General features: G+C 36.6%; 3 protein-coding genes and 1 pseudogene across 4 annotated transcripts; 3 read left to right on the top strand and 1 right to left on the bottom strand.

The window, feature by feature from the left end:
* The first annotated feature begins 3,072 nt into the window (after positions 1-3,072).
* On the top strand, positions 3,073-11,786 carry LOC107696289 (uncharacterized). Its single transcript, XM_016496575.1, has 4 exons — positions 3,073-3,184; positions 5,248-10,895; positions 10,986-11,045; positions 11,298-11,786. Exons 2-4 carry the CDS (start codon positions 5,306-5,308, stop codon positions 11,453-11,455), a joined length of 5,808 nt encoding a protein of 1,935 aa, XP_016352061.1. The 5' UTR covers positions 3,073-3,184; positions 5,248-5,305; the 3' UTR covers positions 11,456-11,786.
* A 1,064-nt stretch (positions 11,787-12,850) lies between these two features.
* On the top strand, positions 12,851-16,763 carry LOC107696288 (protein AMN1 homolog). The gene is made up of 7 exons (XM_016496574.1): positions 12,851-13,090; positions 13,209-13,335; positions 13,408-13,537; positions 15,407-15,624; positions 16,155-16,211; positions 16,296-16,407; positions 16,492-16,763. The coding sequence occupies exons 1-7, from the start codon at positions 13,062-13,064 to the stop codon at positions 16,563-16,565; spliced, it is 747 nt and encodes a 248-aa protein (XP_016352060.1). The 5' UTR covers positions 12,851-13,061; the 3' UTR covers positions 16,566-16,763.
* A 135-nt stretch (positions 16,764-16,898) lies between these two features.
* On the bottom strand, positions 16,899-18,678 carry LOC107696287 (electron transfer flavoprotein beta subunit lysine methyltransferase-like). Of its 2 annotated transcripts, none has more exons than XM_016496573.1 (3): positions 18,315-18,678; positions 18,042-18,172; positions 16,899-17,335 (listed from the first exon to the last, which is right to left on the bottom strand). In XM_016496573.1, the coding sequence occupies exons 1-3, from the start codon at positions 18,599-18,601 to the stop codon at positions 17,046-17,048; spliced, it is 708 nt and encodes a 235-aa protein (XP_016352059.1). In that variant the 5' UTR covers positions 18,602-18,678; the 3' UTR covers positions 16,899-17,045. The 2 variants fall into 2 exon arrangements, with proteins under 2 accessions (XP_016352059.1, XP_016352058.1); XM_016496572.1 differs by having other exon boundaries at positions 16,901-17,401; positions 18,315-18,677.
* A 1,068-nt stretch (positions 18,679-19,746) lies between these two features.
* Positions 19,747-22,359, top strand: part of LOC107696232 (uncharacterized) — a 7,970-nt pseudogene continuing 5,357 nt past the window's right edge.

The raw sequence follows: 22,359 nt of genomic DNA, 5'->3' as shown, positions 1-22,359 counted from the left end.
CACACACACGTTTTAGCCATATACACAGAACTACTGAAGGCCAACACCTGTGCAAACAGAACATGAAAAATAGACAATAAAGAAAAATATAGAAATTTCCATCACATGTGTTAACGGTCTTAATATGATTTCTTATATTAAGCTTTTTGCATATTATTTCGAATCTTCGTTTTCATTTTCCATATGACAGCAGGAGAGAAAGACGAGTCAGAACTGATAATAACTGACAGGAGGCCTTTTAAACACTTTTTGAAAATTTCTGAGCTGTGAAAAAAGTTGACTGGAAAAAAGATTGACAAGTGTCGGATAGGGCCTAATAAATCAAATTGTCATATGAATGCATAAATCACCCTCATATCAATCATGTGGTGATGACAAAGTGTATGTTTATCATAATAATGTTTGTTATGTTTATTTTACTGTTAATTTAGAATGTATTTTATGCTTATTTGATTTTACTTTTGTTGTTGTGTCATCTGATCTATATATTTTACTGCCTTGCTTTTTATGGCCCAAATAAATTATAATAAATTTATGCATTTTAATGTATTATTTTAGTTGCTGATCATTGTACTGCTGTAGCGATTATTATTTTAGAAGCAATATGAAAAGAAATTAAAGTATAAACAATGAGATTTTGATGTGATTTGAGAATAATGATTTGATTTATTTTTATTTTTGAAACTCAAATCACATCATACCCTGAAAGTGAAGTTAAGTAAAAAAAAATTTAAAAAAAAAGTGCTTAGTTTGAGTGAATTACTCTGTTTAGTTGCTAAACATTCCTACAGCGTTCAAAAAGTGGAAGCTTCGAATAGTAGCGTAAAATAACTTCCACTGTAACCTGTATGAATGGCAGTGCCAGTGCCCAGGATTGTTGTGATTTATTGATGTAGGGAGAGCGGGGGGAGTTGAGCCACTTTTTACAGTGTGTTTAACGCTAGCACATGACAGTAATGGGTCCAACTTAAATATGTACATACATTTCAGAATGTGGTACATCCTTGGAAATAGTCACTTTGGATCTAAAATAAACTGCTTTGAAAATATGGCTTCCCAAAAAAAAAAAAAAGTGGTCTCTTGGCTCAACTTGCCCCCAGTGAGGGGTAAATTGGCCCAGGGAGAGGGTAAGTTGAGTCACATGGAGTTAAACTGTGCCACTGATTATGCTGAAGTAAAACTGAACATTTTCACCTCATACTATATCACAGGAAGAGCATTTCAATAAAAATGACTTCTTAAAAATATGTGTGAGCCTTGTGATGGACTGACCATCCATTTTAATTATTTAAACATTTCATAACAAAATAAAGTTCAAATTGAATAATTAAAAATAAGTATTTAAATAAATAAATAATGGACTGCAATTGACCTTCAGGGCTAATAGTACTCAACATCCCACTTATAAATGTTGCAGGGAAATACAATTTCATAAAAACTTCAATGGCCAATTTTCATAAACAAGGCCTATTTAAAATTTTCAGAACAAAATCAAGCTCAAAACAAAGAACAAAATCAAAAATGTTTGGTCTAAAATTAATGAAATATAATGTAGATGTACAGTAAAATAATACTTTATAATCATAATAAGGGGTGAGCCATTGGCTCAACTTACCCCAGGACCTTTGGCTCAACTTACCCCACTCCTACCATTTTAACAAACTGGAATCATTCAGCAGTTTAGAGCTAACATCATGCTAACAGCCTCATAACTTCCTAAAGCACACGAATGTAGTTGCCAGTTATTCCATGCACCTCTCTCCATCACAGGGTGAGTGAAATGGATAACTGCATATATTTGTGTTCACATCGAAGTAAAAAGTAACTAAGTAATGTAATTAGTTACTTTTTAGGGAGTAACGCAATATTGTAATGCATTACTTTTAAAAGTAACTTTCCCCAACACTGAACATATCAATCACAGTTTACAATCATTAATCGGGTATGATGAAACGAAAAAAAAAAAGAGTTTTCATGTTATTTCCACGCATATTTTTTTATTTAAATGGTAGCGCCTACAAGCCTACTGTAAGTTAAGCCGCAGAAACACACTACCAGACTTTGAGCGTGTGGAATTCGTTTCTTTTTTACAGTCTATGGTTTGGACGCTGCAACGGTCGTGATATGACGTTTTTTTTTTATGTATCTACATTTATAACACTATTCTTTGTATTATATCACACTTGCATCAAATTACAAAAAAACAGTTAACGCTAATGCGAGGGTGTTTCTAATGCAGCGTCTATGGGAGGGACGGTAAATTTGACATCTTCTCTCTTTTGAAAGCCGTTATCAGTCTCTCTCAATTTTTTTCCTTTTATTGAAATTCATGAAAAAACTATCGTGTTTGTTTTTCTTTTACTATTTGAGCAAATGGGAATGCAAAAATATATATTTGTGGTACTCTCCCATTCACTGCTCTTCAAGTGAACCCAACTATGACGACTTCCGCTGCTGAGAAACCCGGAAATGTGAAAAAGGTCCATAATAATGTAACTAACCATTGCTTTCATGCACTTACTTTACTTTCCTATACAATCATCACGTATTATGTCAAATTGAGGTCGTTCAAATAAATTAATATTTTCAGCCCAAAATCGGTTATTCAAAAATAACTGATTTTATAATTTAAAACACATATCCTCCGGTTTTGAGTGCAGTGACTGAATGGCATTATATTGTAGACAAGATTGGAAATTAATAATTACGCAACAATAAAAACAATACATTTAAAAATAAAATAAAATCGGTGTACAGGTGCATCTCAATAAATTAGAATGTCGTGGAAAAGTTCATTTATTTCAGTAATTCAACTCAAATTGTGAAACTCGTGAATTAAGTAAATTCAGTGCACACAGACTGAAGTAGTTTAAGTCTTTGGTTATTTTAATTGTGATGATTTTGACTCACATTTAACAAAAACCCACCAATTCACTATCTCAACAAATTAGTGTATTTTACGTGTATTTTACCCCGCCCCTCCCCCCCCCAGGAACGCGATTGGGCTAGTTTTGAGTAGCAATGGGAGGGTTTTGTTGTGAAAACCTGGCAACTCTGCGCCCCTCCTGCATTTCAAAGGCCTGATGAGATTCATCACGTTGAGCTTTGGTAAAAGTAGTTAAAGAAAGCGCTGAAAGAAACACGTTCATCACAGACAGAGGAGCGTTTCTTACACGGATGTTCAGTAAGTTGTTCAGTATTTCCTTGGAAACACGATTTGTGTTTCCATCTTTTATAATTTGGCCGTGATGACTTTGCAGGCTATGCGTGAAAAAGGTTTCTTGGTTAACGTTATAGAGTTTTTTACATTTACATTTACATTTAGTCATTTAGCAGACGCTTTAGCAGACGCTTTTAGTTTTTTAGCTCCATTTCTGGTTTGCGTAAACGGTAACATTTGGAGAGCCAAAAAAAGTCAAGTCTGTGCATTTAAAGGCATCTTTAAAAAAAACACTAATTCGATTAAAGATGACATTCTTCATGAGACGTATTTAAAAGCTATTTCCTGTCAGTTCTGTTATAGAAGCCCGCGGTATTGTGCTGATGTGACCGAATTAAGTGTTAAATTTCGATTCTTGAATTCTTCAATTTTTGGTGCATAAGGTCAGTGATAAAGCGGCGTAACATGTAATTTATATTTAATTTATGACACCCATCTAGTCAAGGACAATAGGTGTGGAAGCTAATTGTTACTTTTTATCCCACAAATTCAAATTCAGACGATTTTCCCGCAATTCTGAGGGTCAAAAAACAAACAAACTCAGAATTCTAAGGAAAAAAGTCAGAATTGAAATTGCAAGATACAGGACAATTTGCATACATTTGGTTTATGTGTTATGACTAAGTTTTAAGAGCTAGTCTGACCAGCTAACAGTTAACCAAAGGATAATCGGGTCTTATTTTTCGGATTCAAATTAGACCAATCTCCATTTGTATTTTACAAACTTAAAGTTATGACCAGACAAGTCACCAAGGTCCAAGTAAAGTCTCAATTTTGTTTCCTATTTTTTGGCAATAGGCAAACAATTAGAATATAATAATAATTATACTTTAAAAAAAAAAACTAATATTAGTAATAGTATGCAGTAATGTATTGCTACTGTAATACAACTGCACTGTAAAATTAATTTAAATGAACAATTAATATTTTATAGTACGTATATTAATCGACTTTACAAGGGGCAAGTCAACTCGACTTAATTATGAGTCGAGTTTCTCTGATTGTGACCATCTTCTTTTATCCCTTCCTTAAACATGTGACTAAAAACCAAATGTGAGACATTCAAACTGATCAGTCAGCAAATTACAGCTTTCCTCACATGTTGGATCACAATCAGCACCTCTGTACCTTTAGGAATGCCAATGGCCCTTTTGTTATGGAAGATTTGGGACAGGAAAGCAAAGTCTTTTATCTTTTTCAACTCTACATATTGTGAAAAGTAGTATCAGTTTTGGCTCATTTTGTGTTTTGAAAGTGATGAGGGCAGTTTGCTTCCTTTAACAGAGTCTGGTGAATTCATTTTGCTCTGTGTGCATATGGTTGTGGTTTAAAAGTGGTTAGACTTATCTTTTGGGATTTGTTGAGTTTTGCCTTTTGGTGTGAATAAGTATCAAGTGTCGTTTGTGAGGGACCATTTGGACAAGATGGTGCCTTTTGTTTTAAATGTGGAGTGGACCTTAGTGAAGGTAATGGGGGGGAAGGGTGCTGTGAGGTGTAGATTACTGATGTGGAAATGGTGTGAACCAGCAGGGGTAGAGACGAGAGAAATCCTTAAATCCTTTTTTTGACTAGAACTTGTTTTGGTGTTAAAGTGTCCTCATTTTGAGCCTACTTTGTTTTTTACTGACCAATTTCCAGTTGCTAATATAATTTCAAGGCTTTACTCCCTGTTCTGTTTGTTTCTTAAAATATGTACTTCTACTTTTTCACACATTGTGTGGAGCTATTTAGGGTTCATCGTTACACCCCTATTGATTGGACATCCAGGACATCTGGACTCATTGTTTGTATAAATATGTTGAGAATGAGATTGTGCTTTAGTAGTGCACTGACTCTCTGTGTCTGCTCATTCATTCTCCCAGGCCTCCGTTACAATGGAAAAACACTGGGGTTTGCTGATAGAATAAATAACAGATATAATAAACTTCCAAAGAATTAATCTAAAACCAGTGAATCTTGTAATACTAATGGTATTTAGTTTGAAAGTATTTTGTTACCCTGATATTTTGCTTTTCTTTTTTTTCCAGGGATGTGATTATTCCACTCCTACATTCTGCCTGGAGATACAATTGAACATTCAGTAGCATGCAAGCCAATTCACAACATTCAGGACAACTGCAAAATTTGCATGGAAAAGGAGCTGCACCTGGAGACTGGACGGGCCAAAACTTTTACCAGCTATGTTTACCACCTCACACTGCAAATCCCTCATATCCTGGACAAAGTGCCACTGGAAATTACTTCACCTGCACAATCCAACCGGCAACCAGTGACCAGATTTTGACTAGCAGCGTTCAAGCTACCAATGACAAAAATCTTGCGCAAGAAAATATGCTTAATTCAAAACATGCATTGCCAACAGGAAATCAGGACTCCCAAATGATTCTGTGGAACATGCCCTCTAATTGCCAGATATTCCTACCAATTAGCAACATAAATCTACAAGGTGCTCCCAACAGTAATGGGCCAAACATGTCACATTGTGCCTTCAACTCAACTAACAGTTTATACATGCAACAGCAAACTACCTCCTCAGCAGTTGGCCCACATAATTCACAACAGTTTAAAACAGTGGACACTACAAGTCTTAACGAAGCTAGAAGAAATGTGAACACTAGCAACTTATATAGCAGGCAGCAACATGCAAATGCTCCTACTAATTTGCCAAAAGACTCCTCAGAAACAAGGCCGAGCTTGCCATCTGATCTAAAATATTATCCCCTAACAGAAAACGCACGTCATGGTCAAAGTAGTTTGATTGGTGGGTACCCTTACCAGTTGTTGATTGCTGAGATGTCAAATGCTAACGTAAAAACGCTTCCTACATGTGTGCAGAACCTGCAACCGAATAATGCTGCTCAGAGAGCTGTTGCCGTTGTCACGCCATTGTCTCCTATAGGAACAGCACCTGTTAATGTTTCAGACAAATCTGTTAATATGAAAATGAATGTAACGCCTGTGCAAGAGACTGTACACCATCAACCAAATATTCCACATCTTCTGGTGGCCAACGCTAATCTGAAGAACCAAACGAGAGAACCAAACAATCCAACAAGCAAGCATGAACGACCAAAGTCAGCAGAGCCAAGGCTGAATGATGGACTTTGCAATGTAGTTGGAGCCAAAAGTCCAGTTTTGGCTGATGAATCAACTGGCCAAAGTTGCTGCGCAAGTTCGCCGAAGCTGAAAAGTGTGGTTGCAGAACAAAAGAAGTCTGTTCAAACTCAAATGCAAAATGAACTGGCTGAAAAGACAAATAAAAACTACACCATCACAGACAAGAAAACTGTTGAACCGGATACTGTTCATTTTATTGAATGGCCATTAGATCGATTGCAGGCCTTAATGACCGTGATTCAGCAAATGGAAGATGGGGATCAGAAGAACATCCACGAAATTGATCCTTGGAGGGACATCTTAAAGATTTACTGGAACGAGGATTTTCACAAGTTTTTTGAAGCTGTACAAAGTGGCATATATCAAAGCATAATGAAAGAAGTTTTTGTTTACTGTCCGATGAAAGAGCCTGTGATACTGAGGCAAACTGTAAATGATGCACGTAGCAAAGTCATCGAGAATTTTCACGTTTTAAAACAAAACGAAGAGCCACCGAAGATGACGTACAAGTCGTCTTGGCTGAATCTTAATGAAAACGTTGATGATATCGACAAGGAATGTGGTCACTCTTGGTTTTATAAGTCTTTTCAAAATGTCTCTGAACACGAAGCACAAAACTTGGCATGTGAAACACCAAGCGAATTGCAAGAAGCCACTGAAAAACCATCATCGATTAGGTGCAAACAATTACCTTCAGAGGTGGAGAACAAAGTACCAGCAGACAAACCAACATCAAACAATGAGAGTCTATATGAAAACGTGCCTGTTTCATTTAATGGACAATCTGCATCTGTGACTGACATCAACTGCTCACCAAAGCATAATTGTCAGGTTACAGAAGTAACCAACAGTCAACCAATTATTACAAATTCTCTGGAGGCCATGATTACTGTTGTGAAGGATTTGGATAAACAAGGTGTCCCGACTGGAACGTCCAATTTGGATGACCAATTTTGTAATGATGTTGGAGCCAAAAGTGTTGTGTCGCCCAAATCAACTGGCCAAAGTGACTGTAAAAACTCGCCAAAGCCCATTTATGTGGTTACAGAAGAACAGGTGATGGTGTTATCTTCTCAAATGCAAGTTGGATTCAGTGAAAAAATGCATAACAATGGCTGTGCTGTCCTCAATAAGAATGTGAGATGTGAGACCTTGCCAAAACAGAGTCAAGAACTTCGTATGCACATGAATGAAGAGGAGACTGAAAAGATGTATGCTTCAGCCACTAAGTTGATAGAATATAAAGTCATTGCTGCATTACTAGACAAGCACAAGGCATCTTTGTTGAACACACCCCAAGAACTTGACACAATATCAACAGAAGAACGAACAAGCAGGCAGAGGCTAGAGGCGAAGACCAAATATCCAGCATCTACATTTCTAAGGACATTGCTATCAGCTCCTTATAAGCCATCTTTAGCTAAACGTAAACAGGGTGCAATGGAGATTACAGACAAAGTACAACAAGAAGAACACATGTCCTCGGAGAAAAGTAGGTACGATGAGAGATGTGAAAAATCTTCTGTTCTCTTGAATGCTCTATCTCCACCAGTGATTGATCATTTCTCTCCAAAGCTTAATGAACAACAAACCAGTTGTCAACCAAATACTGTTAATCTGCTGAAGGGCATGACAAATCTGGTGAGGACATTAGAAAAACGAGATGTTTCATTAAAGCATCAAAACTTCATTGAAAAACATGGTGGTTTAAAAAGAAAGCATAAACAGTTATCTAGAACATCAAAACTGGACAAAAGTTTTTGTAATCGTGTTGGAGCCAAAAGTCCCATATTGATTGATGAATCATCCAGCCAAAGTGACTGCTCAAGTCCACTGACACTTAGTCCTGTGGTTGAAAATTGGGAGTTTGTTCCATTAACTCAAGCGCAAAATGAATCCAGCAAAATGATGCCTAACAGTGACTTTGATAAGGCCGTGAGATATGAGACTGATCCAAAACCTTGTCAAGAACTTTCTGTACAAACGAATGAAGAGAAGATTGTTGAGATGGATGCTTCATCTTCTGTTAAGCTTATTGTTCTCACTCAGGAAGTGGCTAAACAGTACTTTGCTGAAAATAAAGACATTGCTGCATCACCAAAGACTGCAACATTAAGGCTGGATGACCCTGTTTGCAATCAAGCCAAAAGTCCAGCAATTTACTATGCAAGTCCGACAAAACTTTATCCTGTGCTCGCAGAACCATCTCAAATGCAAAATGAATCTGATGAAGAAATGCCTGAAATTGTCTGTGTACTCTCAGGTGAGTCTGTGAGATGTGAGACTGATCCAAAACCTAGTCAAGAACTCCCTGTGCAAATGAATGAAGAGGAGGTTGTTGAGATGGATGCTTCAACATCTATTAGGATTCATGTTCTCTCTCACAAAGTGGCTATGCAATGCTTTGCTGGTCCGTTAATGCAAGATGAAGACACTGCCACACCACCAGTGGTTGTGAAACAAACCTATTGCCAATCAAATATAGTACATCCACTGAATACAATGACACATCTGGTTAAGGCAGTGGGAAAACATCAACACCAAACTGGAAAATCTGACCTTTTGAAAAACAAGCATCAAACCTCAACTGCAACATCAAGGCTTAATGAGCATTTTTGTAATGGAGACAATCAGTCTGGATCAGTCAGCCCAATTGGCTATGCAAGTCCACCGACACTTCATCCTGTGCTTGCAGAACCATCTCAAGTGCAATCAGATGAAGAAATGCCTGAAATTGACTGTGTACTCACAGATAAGAATGTGAGATGCGACACTGATCCAAAACATAGTCAAGAACTTACTGTGCAAATAAATGAAGAGGTGATTGTCAAGTTGGACACTTCAGCTTGTATGAAGATTAATGTTCTCCCTCATGAAGTGGCTAAGCGATGCTTTGCTGGTCAAATAATGGAAAATAAAGACATTGCTGCACCACCAGAGACAATACACAAGGCCTGCTTGTTGAATTCACCCCATGACACAGTATCAACAAAAGAACAGATAAACATGGGGAGGTTGGAAGAAACTGATGGAGCTGAAAGTCCAGGGTTGACTGATGGATCAACGAGCCAAAGTATCAGTGAAAGTCCACCGAAACTTTGTCCTGTGATCGCAGAACCATCTCAAATACAAATCAAGTCCAATGAAGAAATGCCTGAAATTGACTGTATGCTCACAGATGAGAGAGTGAGATGCGAGACTGATCCAGAACCTAGTCAAGAACGTCCTGTGAACATGAATGAAGAGGAGACTGCAAAGATTGACCGTTTAAACTCTATTAAGGTCAATGTTCTCCCACATGAAATGGCTGAGCTATGGTTTGCCGGTGAGATGGAAGATAAGGACTTGCAGAAAGATATTGCACTTCATATTGCCACTGAAGACGAGGTGAACGTTCAAGTCCCGGAACTCAAGTCTGAAAAAGAAGTGCTCCTAAAAGATGTGAAGCCAAAAGAGTGGAAATATCAAAGTTCTGGTGGTGAAAAGGTGGAGTCTTACTGTTGTCTTGCTAAATGGTTTCAAACGTTAGAATATGGAAATGGCTCAGTGTGCATGTGCCAGATAAAAGCTGAATTGAGAGAAAAGGAGATTAAAACGGAGGCCCACAGCACAAGTTTAGAGGTGCAGACTAAAAAAGACAGTCCAGGTGAATGTGAACGAGTGGAAATGGATAATGCTGGTCTTGAAAGAACAGATGATTCTGAAATCACAGACGATTCTGAGGACGAAAACCCATTGCTGCACGATCCTTCTACGGACAAGGCAAAGATTGCGAAGGACATTTCAAGTTTCGAAGAGGTCTGTAAAGTAGAGACTGAAACTTCAGAGCAGAAAATAAATGAATCGCCCACAGAATGTGCAGCAAACGTGACTCTTATGAATGAGATTAAGCAAGACACCCCGGCTCCTAATTTGAAGAGGAAGACTAATACAGTATGTCTTGCACTGTATGGGTCGTCTTCTGAAAAAAGAAACAAACTAAAGCGAACTAAAAGATACAAAGAGAAAGTAAGTTGTGAAGAACCCCCAAAAACTGTTCAAGTAATTATAAGCTCTCACCAGGAGATTAAAGACGAGAGCGAGTCAAAGAAGCGCAGATGTGTGGAAACACAAGATGAAGATGCTATGGATAGGCAAGAGAGAATACGAAGAGCAATCTTGCAAAACATGGCTCAGCATAAAATCTTCCCCTTGCGTCCCATTTTTGGACTCGGCAAAAATGGACTTTCATCTACTTCAGTCAGAAAACTTTTCAGTCCAAATGCTGTTGTGAAGAGTGACCATTTGGCTGAAGGAAATATGCAAAAGAGACAATGTAAGAATGCAACACAAATGTCTATGAATAAATATATAATCAGAGGGAAGACTGTGCCATCCAAATTATTTAATTCACCCGAGAATGTGAGGAAAAGTAAATATGAGTTGGGGAACCCTGTTTTGATGCCATTGGATGAGAGTCCCGCTTTGGAATTCAAAGTATTGCCAAAGTCTTTTAACTTTGAAGATGAAGCTGAACTTAATTGCGCTCAAGGCGACGTGTCACAGAGTACGCAAAATGGTAACTGCTGAGAATATATAGTATTACAATTATAATTGTTTTATGCTGTACCTAATGTATACTTTTAAATTCTTGTTCCTATTTCTTCAGGGATGTCAGGCCCAGAAGAAAAAGCTAAAAGGATGAAAACTAGCCATGTGCCAACCCAAGGTATTGAACACAAGATTCATGTTGTTCATTTGAAATGTAACCATTTTGTATTAGCATTTTATAGGCTACAGTAAAGTTGCAGTGTACCACTTTTGAATACTGATTGATGAAAATAATGATAATGCAGGTTTAAAAAAAACATTGAATTTTTAAAGCTTAAACAGGGTGTATTGTCTGAATTGAATCCTGTATCTGCCCATCACATAACTTTGTTTGGCTCATCTAAATGGCTTTGTACTTGTTTATCTGCAGGTGTTTGGAGTTTCAGCCCCTTGAAGAAAAAGCACACTCAATTCATCCAGTCCACCAATGTCTCAGGTTTATGTAGCCTTTTCCAAGAGTTCAAGAATAAATATCAAGAAAGAAAGAAGGACATTGCCTCCAAGCAGGAGATTTTTCTATTAAAATAAAAGCAAATGGGCTTATTTTTGTCATGCGTTTAATTCCTGTGAACGATAAAGCTCAACAGATGCAAATTCCAAGTGTACAAATACATTTTTACTGTTTACTTGAACTTGATTATTTGTATTATAGTATAAATGCATCTTTTGCACACTGGTCATCCAGTTCAACAGCTGCTATTAACCAAGTCCTCCAGTATTTGTGTACAAGTTTTATACTTTACATTTTCAAGAAACATGTTTGTCATTATTCTGTATATTGTGGTACTATTATTTGGATTCCACTGGTTTGTAAAAATGTGACAATCTATTTTTATAGACCTTTTAATAAAAAAAATTTGGTTACAAATACATTTAATTTTGCTCCTGGTTTTTAAGTTCTGCTAAACCATGATTCCTAGAAGACCGTGATAAAACAAGTAAACATTACTTTAATAGTAACTATTTCAGAGAACACAAGTGAAATTGTAAGAGGGAAAGTGCATAACATTTCGAGAAACACTTTGGCAATAGGCTAGATAGATTCCCAGACACAGGCAATACCATAACCTAGTAAACATAAAATATTTGTTTTGAGGCTCTGGCGTTTTTACACAGCTTTTGTAGGTTAATTTTAAGATAAATATTCATTTTACGATAAATATTAAACCTTAACAGAAATAAACGCAAAACAGAATTTAAAATAGAAAATACGTATACATTTTAAAAAGAATGCTTAAAGGGGTCCTATTATGCTCTTTTACAAAGTCTTGATTTTGTTTTGGGGGTGTACTTGAACAGGCTCTCATACTAGGTTGTTCGAAAAACACATTCTTTTTCACATATTTTACATTATTACAACACCTCTCTCCCCAGTCTGGCATGAACGGCTCGAATAGTTCCTGTATCAAATGAAGACCCGCCTTCTGAAATACGAAATGTGCTGTGATTGGTTAGCTGGGCCAGTGTGTGTTGTGATTGGCAGCACATGGCGCCTGGTCAGGAAATGTCATGCCCCTTACCATAGCCGCCTGCGAGCTTCAGTGTAAATATTGCGTCAAAATCAAATCAGTTTGAGCGCGATTTAAACCCGGATGATTGTAACCACTCTAAGTTCGTCTGCCTTGGGAAAGCTAGCGTGTCTCCGACATAGTGATAACACTCGTTGCCTTCTCTAGTGCAGCTCAACCAGGTCTCGTCCCATTCGTCGATATTTGTGATATCACAAATCCCGGAAAATATGCGTTGTAGTCCAAATGAGTCGTTCATTGTAGTTTTTGAAAAGTGATTTCTGTTAAATAAAATATCTCCTTTTGAAGTGGACTTTGAGCTTTGTAACTTTGCAGATATTTTTATGCTCACACAGCAACATTACAGACTAACTAAAGTTGAAAAAGCGAAAACGCATAATAGGACCCCTTTAAGAATAAAAGAACGCTTATGTTTGTCGCTTATGAATGACGTAATGCTGTAACTGAGACCAGCCGACTCTGGTACTCGCGAATGAGAGAAAACCAAAACAATGATAGAAAGTTGACGCTGTGATCAAATTAGAAAACACAACGAACGCATATTACATATATCTTCGCAGTTAGCCATATAAACGTGTATAAACAGCACTGGAAACGACCAAATCATGGCTACCATAGATTCTCTGATGAGCTTGTGAGTAACATAAATTATAGTGCTACTGGACGAGCGTGTAACGCTATTGACAGTATTCATTCTGTTCTTTTTGTAGCATGAATTCCAGATCTTTTGAGTGATGTTTCTCCGCACACAGGTGCGCTTTTAGTGTTGCTCAGCGTGCTGAGGAGTATGAGATCAGGATGTTGCCTGCTGCCGTTAAAGACCGATTATTGCGGATAATGATGTCTTATGGCACGGTCACTGACTCCAACATCAGCCAGGTAAGGCGTCCCCATCGCAAGAGCATTTGTGATGATCATATCCAGTGCTCATGTGTGTGATTTGTGTTTCAGCTCGTGCACAATGGAACTCACACACTGGATCTGCAGAACTGCAAGGTGTCGGACTCTGCGCTTAAACAAATCTACTGCCTACAGTTGAGGACAATCCTGTTAAGAGGCTGTGCAGATATCACTTCTGAGGGTATTGTTGTAGAAATGTTCTTCTTAAATCAAGAACATGGTCAGAGACAGAGTCTTTTAAATTTCTTATTCTTGCAAGAGGGTCAGACAATACAGCAGTGAGCTCCGCCATATGTGTGACAAAAATAAGTGAGCATGCTTCTCTGCTTTTATACCCTTCCCGAAATTCTCAGAATATCCTGTTTTTCCTAAGTAAGGAAGAACAAGCAGGTCATCGTGTCATCTCCTCATATTCAGGCAGAAGCAGGCCTCACACTTGAACACTCATCTAGCACTTCAAAATATCAGAAATATTGCAGTTAATATACGAAGTAAATAATAATAGATTAATTGAATTTTTCCTGCACAGTATTCTTTTCACAAATTAGTGCTGGTTCATTTGTGGTGTGTGGTCATTAGTTGGCAAATTACCTAGTGTTGTTATTGGTAACTAAAACTTATTTTTTAGTAATTGAAAGTTTAAAGTAATAGAATTTAACTAATACTAAAATAGCACTGAAATTACAACAATCAGGTATTAATAAATCAGTTTATAAATATATAAATTGGTGTGTAGGGTAAATAATAACAGTGCCCCTATGGTTAAACCTGAAAATATTAGGGAACTAATTATTAATATTGATGGAATGATGTTAAGGAAACATCAAAGTTTTTTTCTAGTTATGCTCAGCTTTATTTATTAATCAAGATCAACTGGAAAGTTTATTGGTCCCAGAAGAAGTAATAATTGGATATTGATCTGTCTAGAGCTAAATAAATGTATATTTATTCTTTTAAAAACATAATCATAAGAATATTACAGGAATATTACTTTTGATCAATTAATGCTTCCTTTCTGAAATGTATATATATATACTTTTATTCAGAAGGAAAGCATTCAATTGATCAAAAATAAACAAAAATATGAAGCTGCACAACTGTCAACATTAATATTTGTCGTGGCAATTTTCCATTTCAATAAAGGTATGAGACAAAAGTCCTTTGAAGTTTTATTTTCTTGCAAGAAAAGGTGACAGTCATACCATAATCTAAGTTGACTGCAGAGTGTGACAAAGAGGAAACACCCAAACTCAACATTTATACCCTTATCAAATGCGGATGCCTTGATCTCATCCAATCATAATGCATATTCAACATATATCCATTTAATGTGTTCAACTATGTCCTCCAGATGAGTTTCTAAGAATTGAATGCAAATCATTTTCTAAATAGCCAGGACATCTAAGAAACTAAAATAACATATCTGTCTCACACTTGTCTTGCACACACACACATCAAATAGATTTCCTGCTATCTCTCAGCTCGTCGAAAACTCAAGCATACTGAAGCACTGGGAGACAGTCTAAAGAACACTCTTTAATACAGTGACACAAATAATACTAATATTATTAATATTTCAGAGAGAAATAACATTTCCTCCACAATAATTACTGTTTTTAAAATGTTTCTTGAGCATTAAATCAGCATATCAGAATGATTTCTGAAGGGTCATGTGACACAGAAGACTGGAGTAATGATGCCGAAAATTCTGATTTGCATCACAGGAATAAACTACATTGTAAAATATATTCAAACTGAACAGTTGTTTTAAGTCATATTATTACTGTTTTACTGTATTTTTTTACCAAATAAATGTAGTCTTGTTGAACATAAGATATATATATATATACTGAAATAAAAGTGCACTTATTACTTGACTAATAATAACACCGGAAGCAACTGTCAGACCCTCTTTATTATCGTTTCCCCCGTTATCTTAGAATATAAGACCCAAGCATAAATTTTAGGCTGCAATTGATATCTGATTGCACTGTTGGTCAAATGAAATTGTTCAAGACACCAACTTCTGCTGTATTTGTCTTTCTCCCAGGTCTAGAGGTGTTGGCATCCCGCTGCCCTTATCTTCAGGTAGTTGATCTCACGGGCTGCACGGCTGTGACAGATTCAGGGATTCAGGCTCTGGCGCGACACTGCAAATGTTTAGAAGTGATCTCCCTGCGTGGCTGCACTGCTCTCAGTGACAGAGCTCTGCTGGAGCTGGGAGAGAACTGCAGGATGCTGCACAGCATTTACTTCTCTGGGACAGAGGTCATTTACATATAGCATATATACACTAGTGGCCAAAAGTTTGGAATGATTATGACTTTTTAAAATATTTTTGAAAGAAAAATAACCATATATGAATGATTTTCTTCTTTTAAATATTTTTGAAAAAAAAGAAAAAGAAAAATAAGCATATACGAATTATTTCTGTAGGATCATGTGATATTGAGGGCTGTAGTAATTGCTGCAGAAATAGCTTTGCCATCACAGGAATTAATTATATTTTAAAATATATTAAAATAGAAAACAGCTATTTTAGATTTTAATAATATTTTACAGTGTTACTGTTTTTACAGTATTTTTGATTAAATAAATGCAGCCTTAATAAGCATAAAAGACTTCTTTCAAAAACATAAAAATTTTTAATTTTTCCAAATCTTTGATGAGTAGTGTATAAACCAAAATCATAATGCTGCTCTAACTCCTGTTTTAATAAATTGTGAACATTTTGCTTGCGCACATTATTGTTTATTATTTTCACCAAATACTTACTTTTACATTCACACTATTTAAAGGTAACTGATCAAGGGGTCATTGGACTCGCAAATGGAGTTTGTTCACATAGCCTAAAGGTATTGTATACTGATTTCATTTTTTTTCATTAAGACAATTTTAATATTGTATTATTATTTTTAATTAATTATTTACTGTTACAGGAGTTACAGATGATACGATGTCGCAGTTTGACTGATGTGGCAGTGACTGCTGTTCTTGCAAACTGTGCCAACATCAGAATTTTCAATTTCCATGGATGTCCCCTGATTACAGGTAGTCACATGGTCCCTGACATAAAATGCAACATACATTTTGTTGTCCAAAAATGATGTTTCAGTACATCTTTGTCTCTTTTAGATAGATCAAGGGAGGCGCTCCAAAACTTTATTGGCCCCAACAAGATCCAACAAGTGTCTTGGACTGTGTACTGATCACACTGCGGACTGTGACTACGAATCATCTTCAGTACATCAACTACAACACATCAACTCTATTGTCGTAAATGTAATGCACTTATCAAGGAAGATAAGCATCATCCTTGTCAAATTTACTAAGCAAAGCTTAGTAGAAGCATCAGTGTTTGATGAAAAAAAAAAAAGATAAAATCAATGCATTTTTACAGTATTTTCGTGTTTGTAATTTCATTGCATAGTAATGTAATTTAATATTTCTGAATATATTTATGTAAAATTGTTGTTTAACTACTTTTCATTTTCAACGTTTCAACTGTACTATAACACATAATAAATAAAATACATGTATGAAATAACAGTAATCTGCTCCAGAATATGTTCCATTAAACATGTTTGCTTACAGTAAACAGCATCAATTTGATATATTTATGTTAGCATTTTCTTATAATAAGGTTGTATTTACGTCCATAGTTTGCTTATATGTGAATGCTTTAGCTGTTATAGATCAGGTTTGTAGTTGTAGCACCACACTGTGCTATTTGTTAGTCCATAGTTCTCGTCTTTGACCGAGTCGGGCAGCTCAAAGCAAGCCAGTTTATGTAATAATTTTCTGATGTCGTGGCCTTCAAATTGAGCCCGTCCCGGGTCACCAATAAGCACTTGTGTTCCGTGTGTGGTTATACATGTCTGGAGCCACTTATGCAGATGATCAGCCAGATCTTCATCATAGAACATGTCTCCGAGAAGAATGAGGTCCCAGTCATCGGGCTTTGAGCCAATGATGTTGTCTGTCACACAAGGTAAAGGGTCCAAATTGTTCAGTTCACAGTTCATTTTTGTGGCAATGGCAGCAACTGCAATAATAAAACAAAGCACTTTTAATATTATAAACCTTACGTTTGTCAGTCAGTGTGGTGCAACAAACATGCAGGAAGTTGTGTGACAAATAATAAAAGGATAATTTTATAGTTATTATTAATTTATATATATATAGTTTTTCTTAATTTTTATTTCAGTTTTTATTATTTTAGTAAATTTTTAAGTTAAACAATTAAAATGAGAATTTTTTAATTAATGTATGGGTTTAGTTTCAGACTTCGCTTTAGACCCTTATAACTGTGTACGGGTTGGTATTTTAAAAAATAGCAATGGAGTAACCATAAGAAAATGTTTTGAAAGTCATAACTTAAAAAATATATTTATAAATAATAACAATACTTTTAGCACTTTTTACTTAATGGGTACACCTTACACCTTAATGTTTTCCCCCCTATAAAATCAATTATTACAAAATAATAAATTACAAAATCTTATTTTTTTAAATGGTTGCAAATTTTAAAAAGACATTCCACTAGATTTCTTTCAATAATTTATGATAAACTCTGCAAGAAGGAAGATCTATAAGGACGTTTTAGTTTACTCTACAAATTGAACTGAACAAATCACAATAGTTCTTATTCCAGGTATGAGGTGCTGCAGGAACACAAAGCTCACTTGGATCAGTGTCATTGGCAACAACACGGGAAGCTCCAGTGAGTTTGGCAGCAATGGCTGATGCTCCACAACCGCAGCCGAGATCCAGCACCTTTCTGCCTCCAGACACCTCGGGGTTATTTAACAGATACCTGAGAAAACAGTCCCCAGAGCTGCATCGTTAATAAAAACGACAAAATAACGCAGGTAGACGGAACGTATCTTACAGTAACAAACCTAAAATCCACCGTCGCGTTCATTATTACTAATGTTTTGTTAATTGAACACTGTTACCTAGCCAGCGCCTGTCCACCGGGCCAATATATTGCCCAGTACGGATCAGGAAAAGGCCACGATTCAGGTCTCTCCGTCCAGAACCGACAGGTGGGGGTGAAGAGTCTTAAAGAAATCTCTGGGGTCAAACTTTGGGCACTCACTATTTCTGTGTTATCTATAATGAAGTTCTTTATATCATGCTCTGATCTGACGCTCACGTATCGACGCATTAAACAACACATTCCTCTTTGAAATGCGTTTAAAGTGTCCTGACCGCGAAAACACAGGATTGTTCTTCTGTACATGTCTACAACGAATCAAATTTCCTCCGGTTTACGTTTCTTTCACATGATGTGTGTCACGCATGCGCAGACAGGCTTGGCGCATGTGCAACGTCACCGAGGTAATCTCACCAATCAGAGCGCTCAACTGAAAATACATGCTAACATTTCCAAACTTTCTAAACTTTGTACATGTTCTGAATGCATAAACAATTGAAAAAACATCCTACAAAAAGCTTACTTGGAATGAATAACAACAAAAGTAATACTAAAGGATTATGTATTTGCCAATTACCACCCTTTTGGGACATGTTAGCATGGTAATAACATTTTTAAAATGTACTCGTTTAAATTAAACGGCTGTAAACATGAATACAGAAAAAAAGAGAGAGAATAAAAGAAATAATTATCCCTGGTACTATTTCACACAAAACAAGGAATTACCATGGTAATTTGATATATACACCACGATATTACCATAGTCATATGGGAACATGCGTACTTCAAGAAATACTTTTTTAAAAGTGTATTTTAAGTCTGTACCGACCGATTTCAAATAATATATTATATATATATATATATATTATTTTAATAATTTATAGAATTATTAAACAATTACGGATAAACAGATTAAATTCATTTGCATGGAACAATATAGGCTATTCCATTGTTGTTATTGACCGGTAACAGTGTTCTGGCAGGTATATGATAAATCTTCAGCATTGTACATACCTTCCAGAAATAGTCCTGTGAGTCCACAAAATGATTATTTAGTGAAGAGGTGGGCTGGACACACACTCTCTGCATCCACCATAGAGACCTGCTGTCATGGCTTTTCTTTCAACACCATTGCCTGCTCAGTAAGGAAACTGACAGAGTGTCAAGTACTGAGTGTGTATGAAATCAAAACGCAAGGAGGAAAAACAACAATAACCAAGGATACAAAAGGTATGTTATGTAGTTTTGGTGATTGTGTACTAAATTAATAATAGACAGCATTAGTGACACATTTATCGCAATTATAATGAATATTTTCTCTTTTATTATGAAAGAGCAAACACTACAAACCCCTTCTGCCAGATACTGCTTGACTGTCAAGTAACTAAGTTTAAAAAGATTATAGCAACAGATAAACATTAGACATTGTTTCCATGTTGTTGTGCCCCTCTGACATGCTAGGTTCAAACTGTCTGGTTTGTGTGAAATAGTTTTGTGTAAAGGCAGGACAATTTGCAGTTGAGTAACCTACACAGTATCTCTCAACTCACTTTCTAGAGCTCTCGTGGATATGGCCAAGTGGAGAGGAGAAAGAAGAAGCCTTTCACCATCAGGATTCTGGAGTGACCGGGAATGGGACTCTGACCTGAGCCATAGATCTTTCCGGCACACTCTTAGGTCTCTCACTCTCTCGGATCTTGACTTTTGGGATAGTAGATCTCTTTTTAAAGCTCGGGTATGTACAAAGTGAAACTCTGGGGATCAAAACAAATCATTTTTTCATAATCTATTACAAAATTTTAACAAATATGCTGCTTATTTTCAGAAATCTCCAGCATGGAGCTGTGTAGGCTTATCTGGATTGACTGACTGCTCAAAAATCAGCACCAGGTTAGTGTAGTGATGTAGTGCTTTGAAGGAATTGTTCACCCAAAAATGAAAATTTGCAAAAATGTACTCACCCTCAGGCCATCCAAAATGTATAGTTTGTTTCTTCACAGATTTGGAGAAATTTAGCACCACATCACTTGCTCACCAATGGATCCTCTGCAGTGAATGAGTGCCGTCAGAATGAGAGTCCAAACAGCTGATAAAAACATCACAATAATCCACAAGTAATCCACACCACTCCAGTCCATCAATTAATGTCTTGAAGCAAAAAGATGCATGTTTGTAAGAAACAAATCCACCATTACGATATTTGTTAACTTCTGACCAAAACACAAGTCCTCTATCCAAAGTATTGCTTTCTCCAGTGAAAAGTCATCTTGTCTAAATCAGGAGAGAAATATGCACAGACCAAGCACTGTTTACAAGCCAAAACAGTCTAAACAAATATGTCTGTGGATTATGATATGAGAGGACAACAGGGGATGGACGTTTTCACTGGAGGAAGCATTATTATGGATTATGGACTGGTGTTTTGGCTAGAAGCAATGGTTTTAAGTTAATTATTATTATTTTATTTTTTTTTACAAACATGCATCTTTTCACTTCACAAGACGTTAATTGTGTGGATTACTTGTGGATTATTGTGATGTTTTTATCAGCTGTTTGGACTCTCATTCTGACGGCACCCATTCACTGCAGAGGATCCACTATATAATCACATATAATGGTGATATAAGTGATATAATGCTCAATTTCTCCAAATCTGTTCACACGAAGAAACAAACTCATCTACATCTTGGATGGCCTGAGCGTGAGTAAATTTTCAGCGAATTATAACAATTTCAAGTTTAAATAATCATTCTAATTATATGAGAATAGTGAAGTCCCCACACAATGATAACATCACCGAGGAACAATATCATTGGAATCACTTTCAGAATGATTTTTCCCAGCTGATTAATGATAAAAATATTGACATCTCTTTGAACCAGCACTTTTGACAGCCAGAAACACGGGCTCTTTGGGCATGACGAGATGGTCATCTACATCCTGTTTGGCTCCAGAAGGAGCTCCACGAACACACTCTTCTGCTGAGGACTTTGAGCTCAGAGCTGCTCTGGAGGAAAGCAGCATGAGGAGGGCAGAGCTCGTCCAGAGGCTCCGAGAGGCCAGAGGTCACCTGGATGTTCAGACAGACCTTCTGAAAACCAAAGGATCTCAGCTTCAACAAAGCCAGAGCATCTCAAACTTTCTGGAGATGAAGCACAAGGTATGGTTGAAGCAGTCTGAGATCCACAGACTCTGCTGTTGTTTTCAAGGAACCCTCATCGCTGTTGATCTTCCTCCCCCACAGCAGCTGTCTGAAGCAGTGAGTGCTCTTGAACAAGACAAGGAAGCTGCAGAGCTGAGCCGATTTGCGGAAAGCCGCCATCGAGGGGAGTTACATGACAAGTGAGTTATATAGTATTGGTGCTATGTATGGAATCCATACGCTATATGTGACAATTACACAAAACTAACTAATGTTAGTTTAAACAACTAACATTTAATCAACATACAATATTTTCTTTTTTTTGCAAGGACACACTACTACTTAGAACTTTAAAGTATTTCATTTATGCACACATACATTACCATTCAAAAGTTTGGGGTCAGTAAAAATGTTTGTATTTGAAAGAAGATACTCTGACCTCTGACCTCTTTAATAGAAAGCAGCTCCTCCTTCATCAACATGGTTTCCATCTTCTGTTTGTTGGCCTGGCTCTTAGCTTGAGACAGCTCAGAATGCAGCTCACACACCTGCTCAGTGAAGCCCTGTTTGCTCCTCTGCTCCCTCTGCAGCTGCAGATCCAAAGCCTGGATCATCTGATGCAGCTCTGCATAATGGGACAGTCACAAGCCTACCGGTTTTCATCCAAAATATCTTAAATTGTGTTCCGAAGACGAACGAAGCTTTTACGGGTTTGGAACGACATGGGGTAAGTGATTAATGACAAAATTTTCATTTTGGGGTGGAGTAACCCTTTAATTAAATATAATTTTAAATTTCAAACATATTTCATTTAAACATTGAAAGACCAAAATCTATTACAAAATGTACTTGAAGGGGGGAAAAATACATTTAGCAAAATATATTTTGGTAAATGTAATATAAAAAAAAAATAAAAAAATAA

This window comes from Sinocyclocheilus anshuiensis, unplaced genomic scaffold (genome assembly GCF_001515605.1).
Source record: "Sinocyclocheilus anshuiensis isolate Anshui unplaced genomic scaffold, SAMN03320099.WGS_v1.1 scaffold778, whole genome shotgun sequence".
Classification (NCBI taxonomy): Eukaryota; Metazoa; Chordata; class Actinopteri; order Cypriniformes; family Cyprinidae; genus Sinocyclocheilus; species Sinocyclocheilus anshuiensis.
The sequence above is the reverse complement of the archived record's forward strand: the minus strand, read 5'-3'. Positions and strand labels throughout refer to the sequence as shown.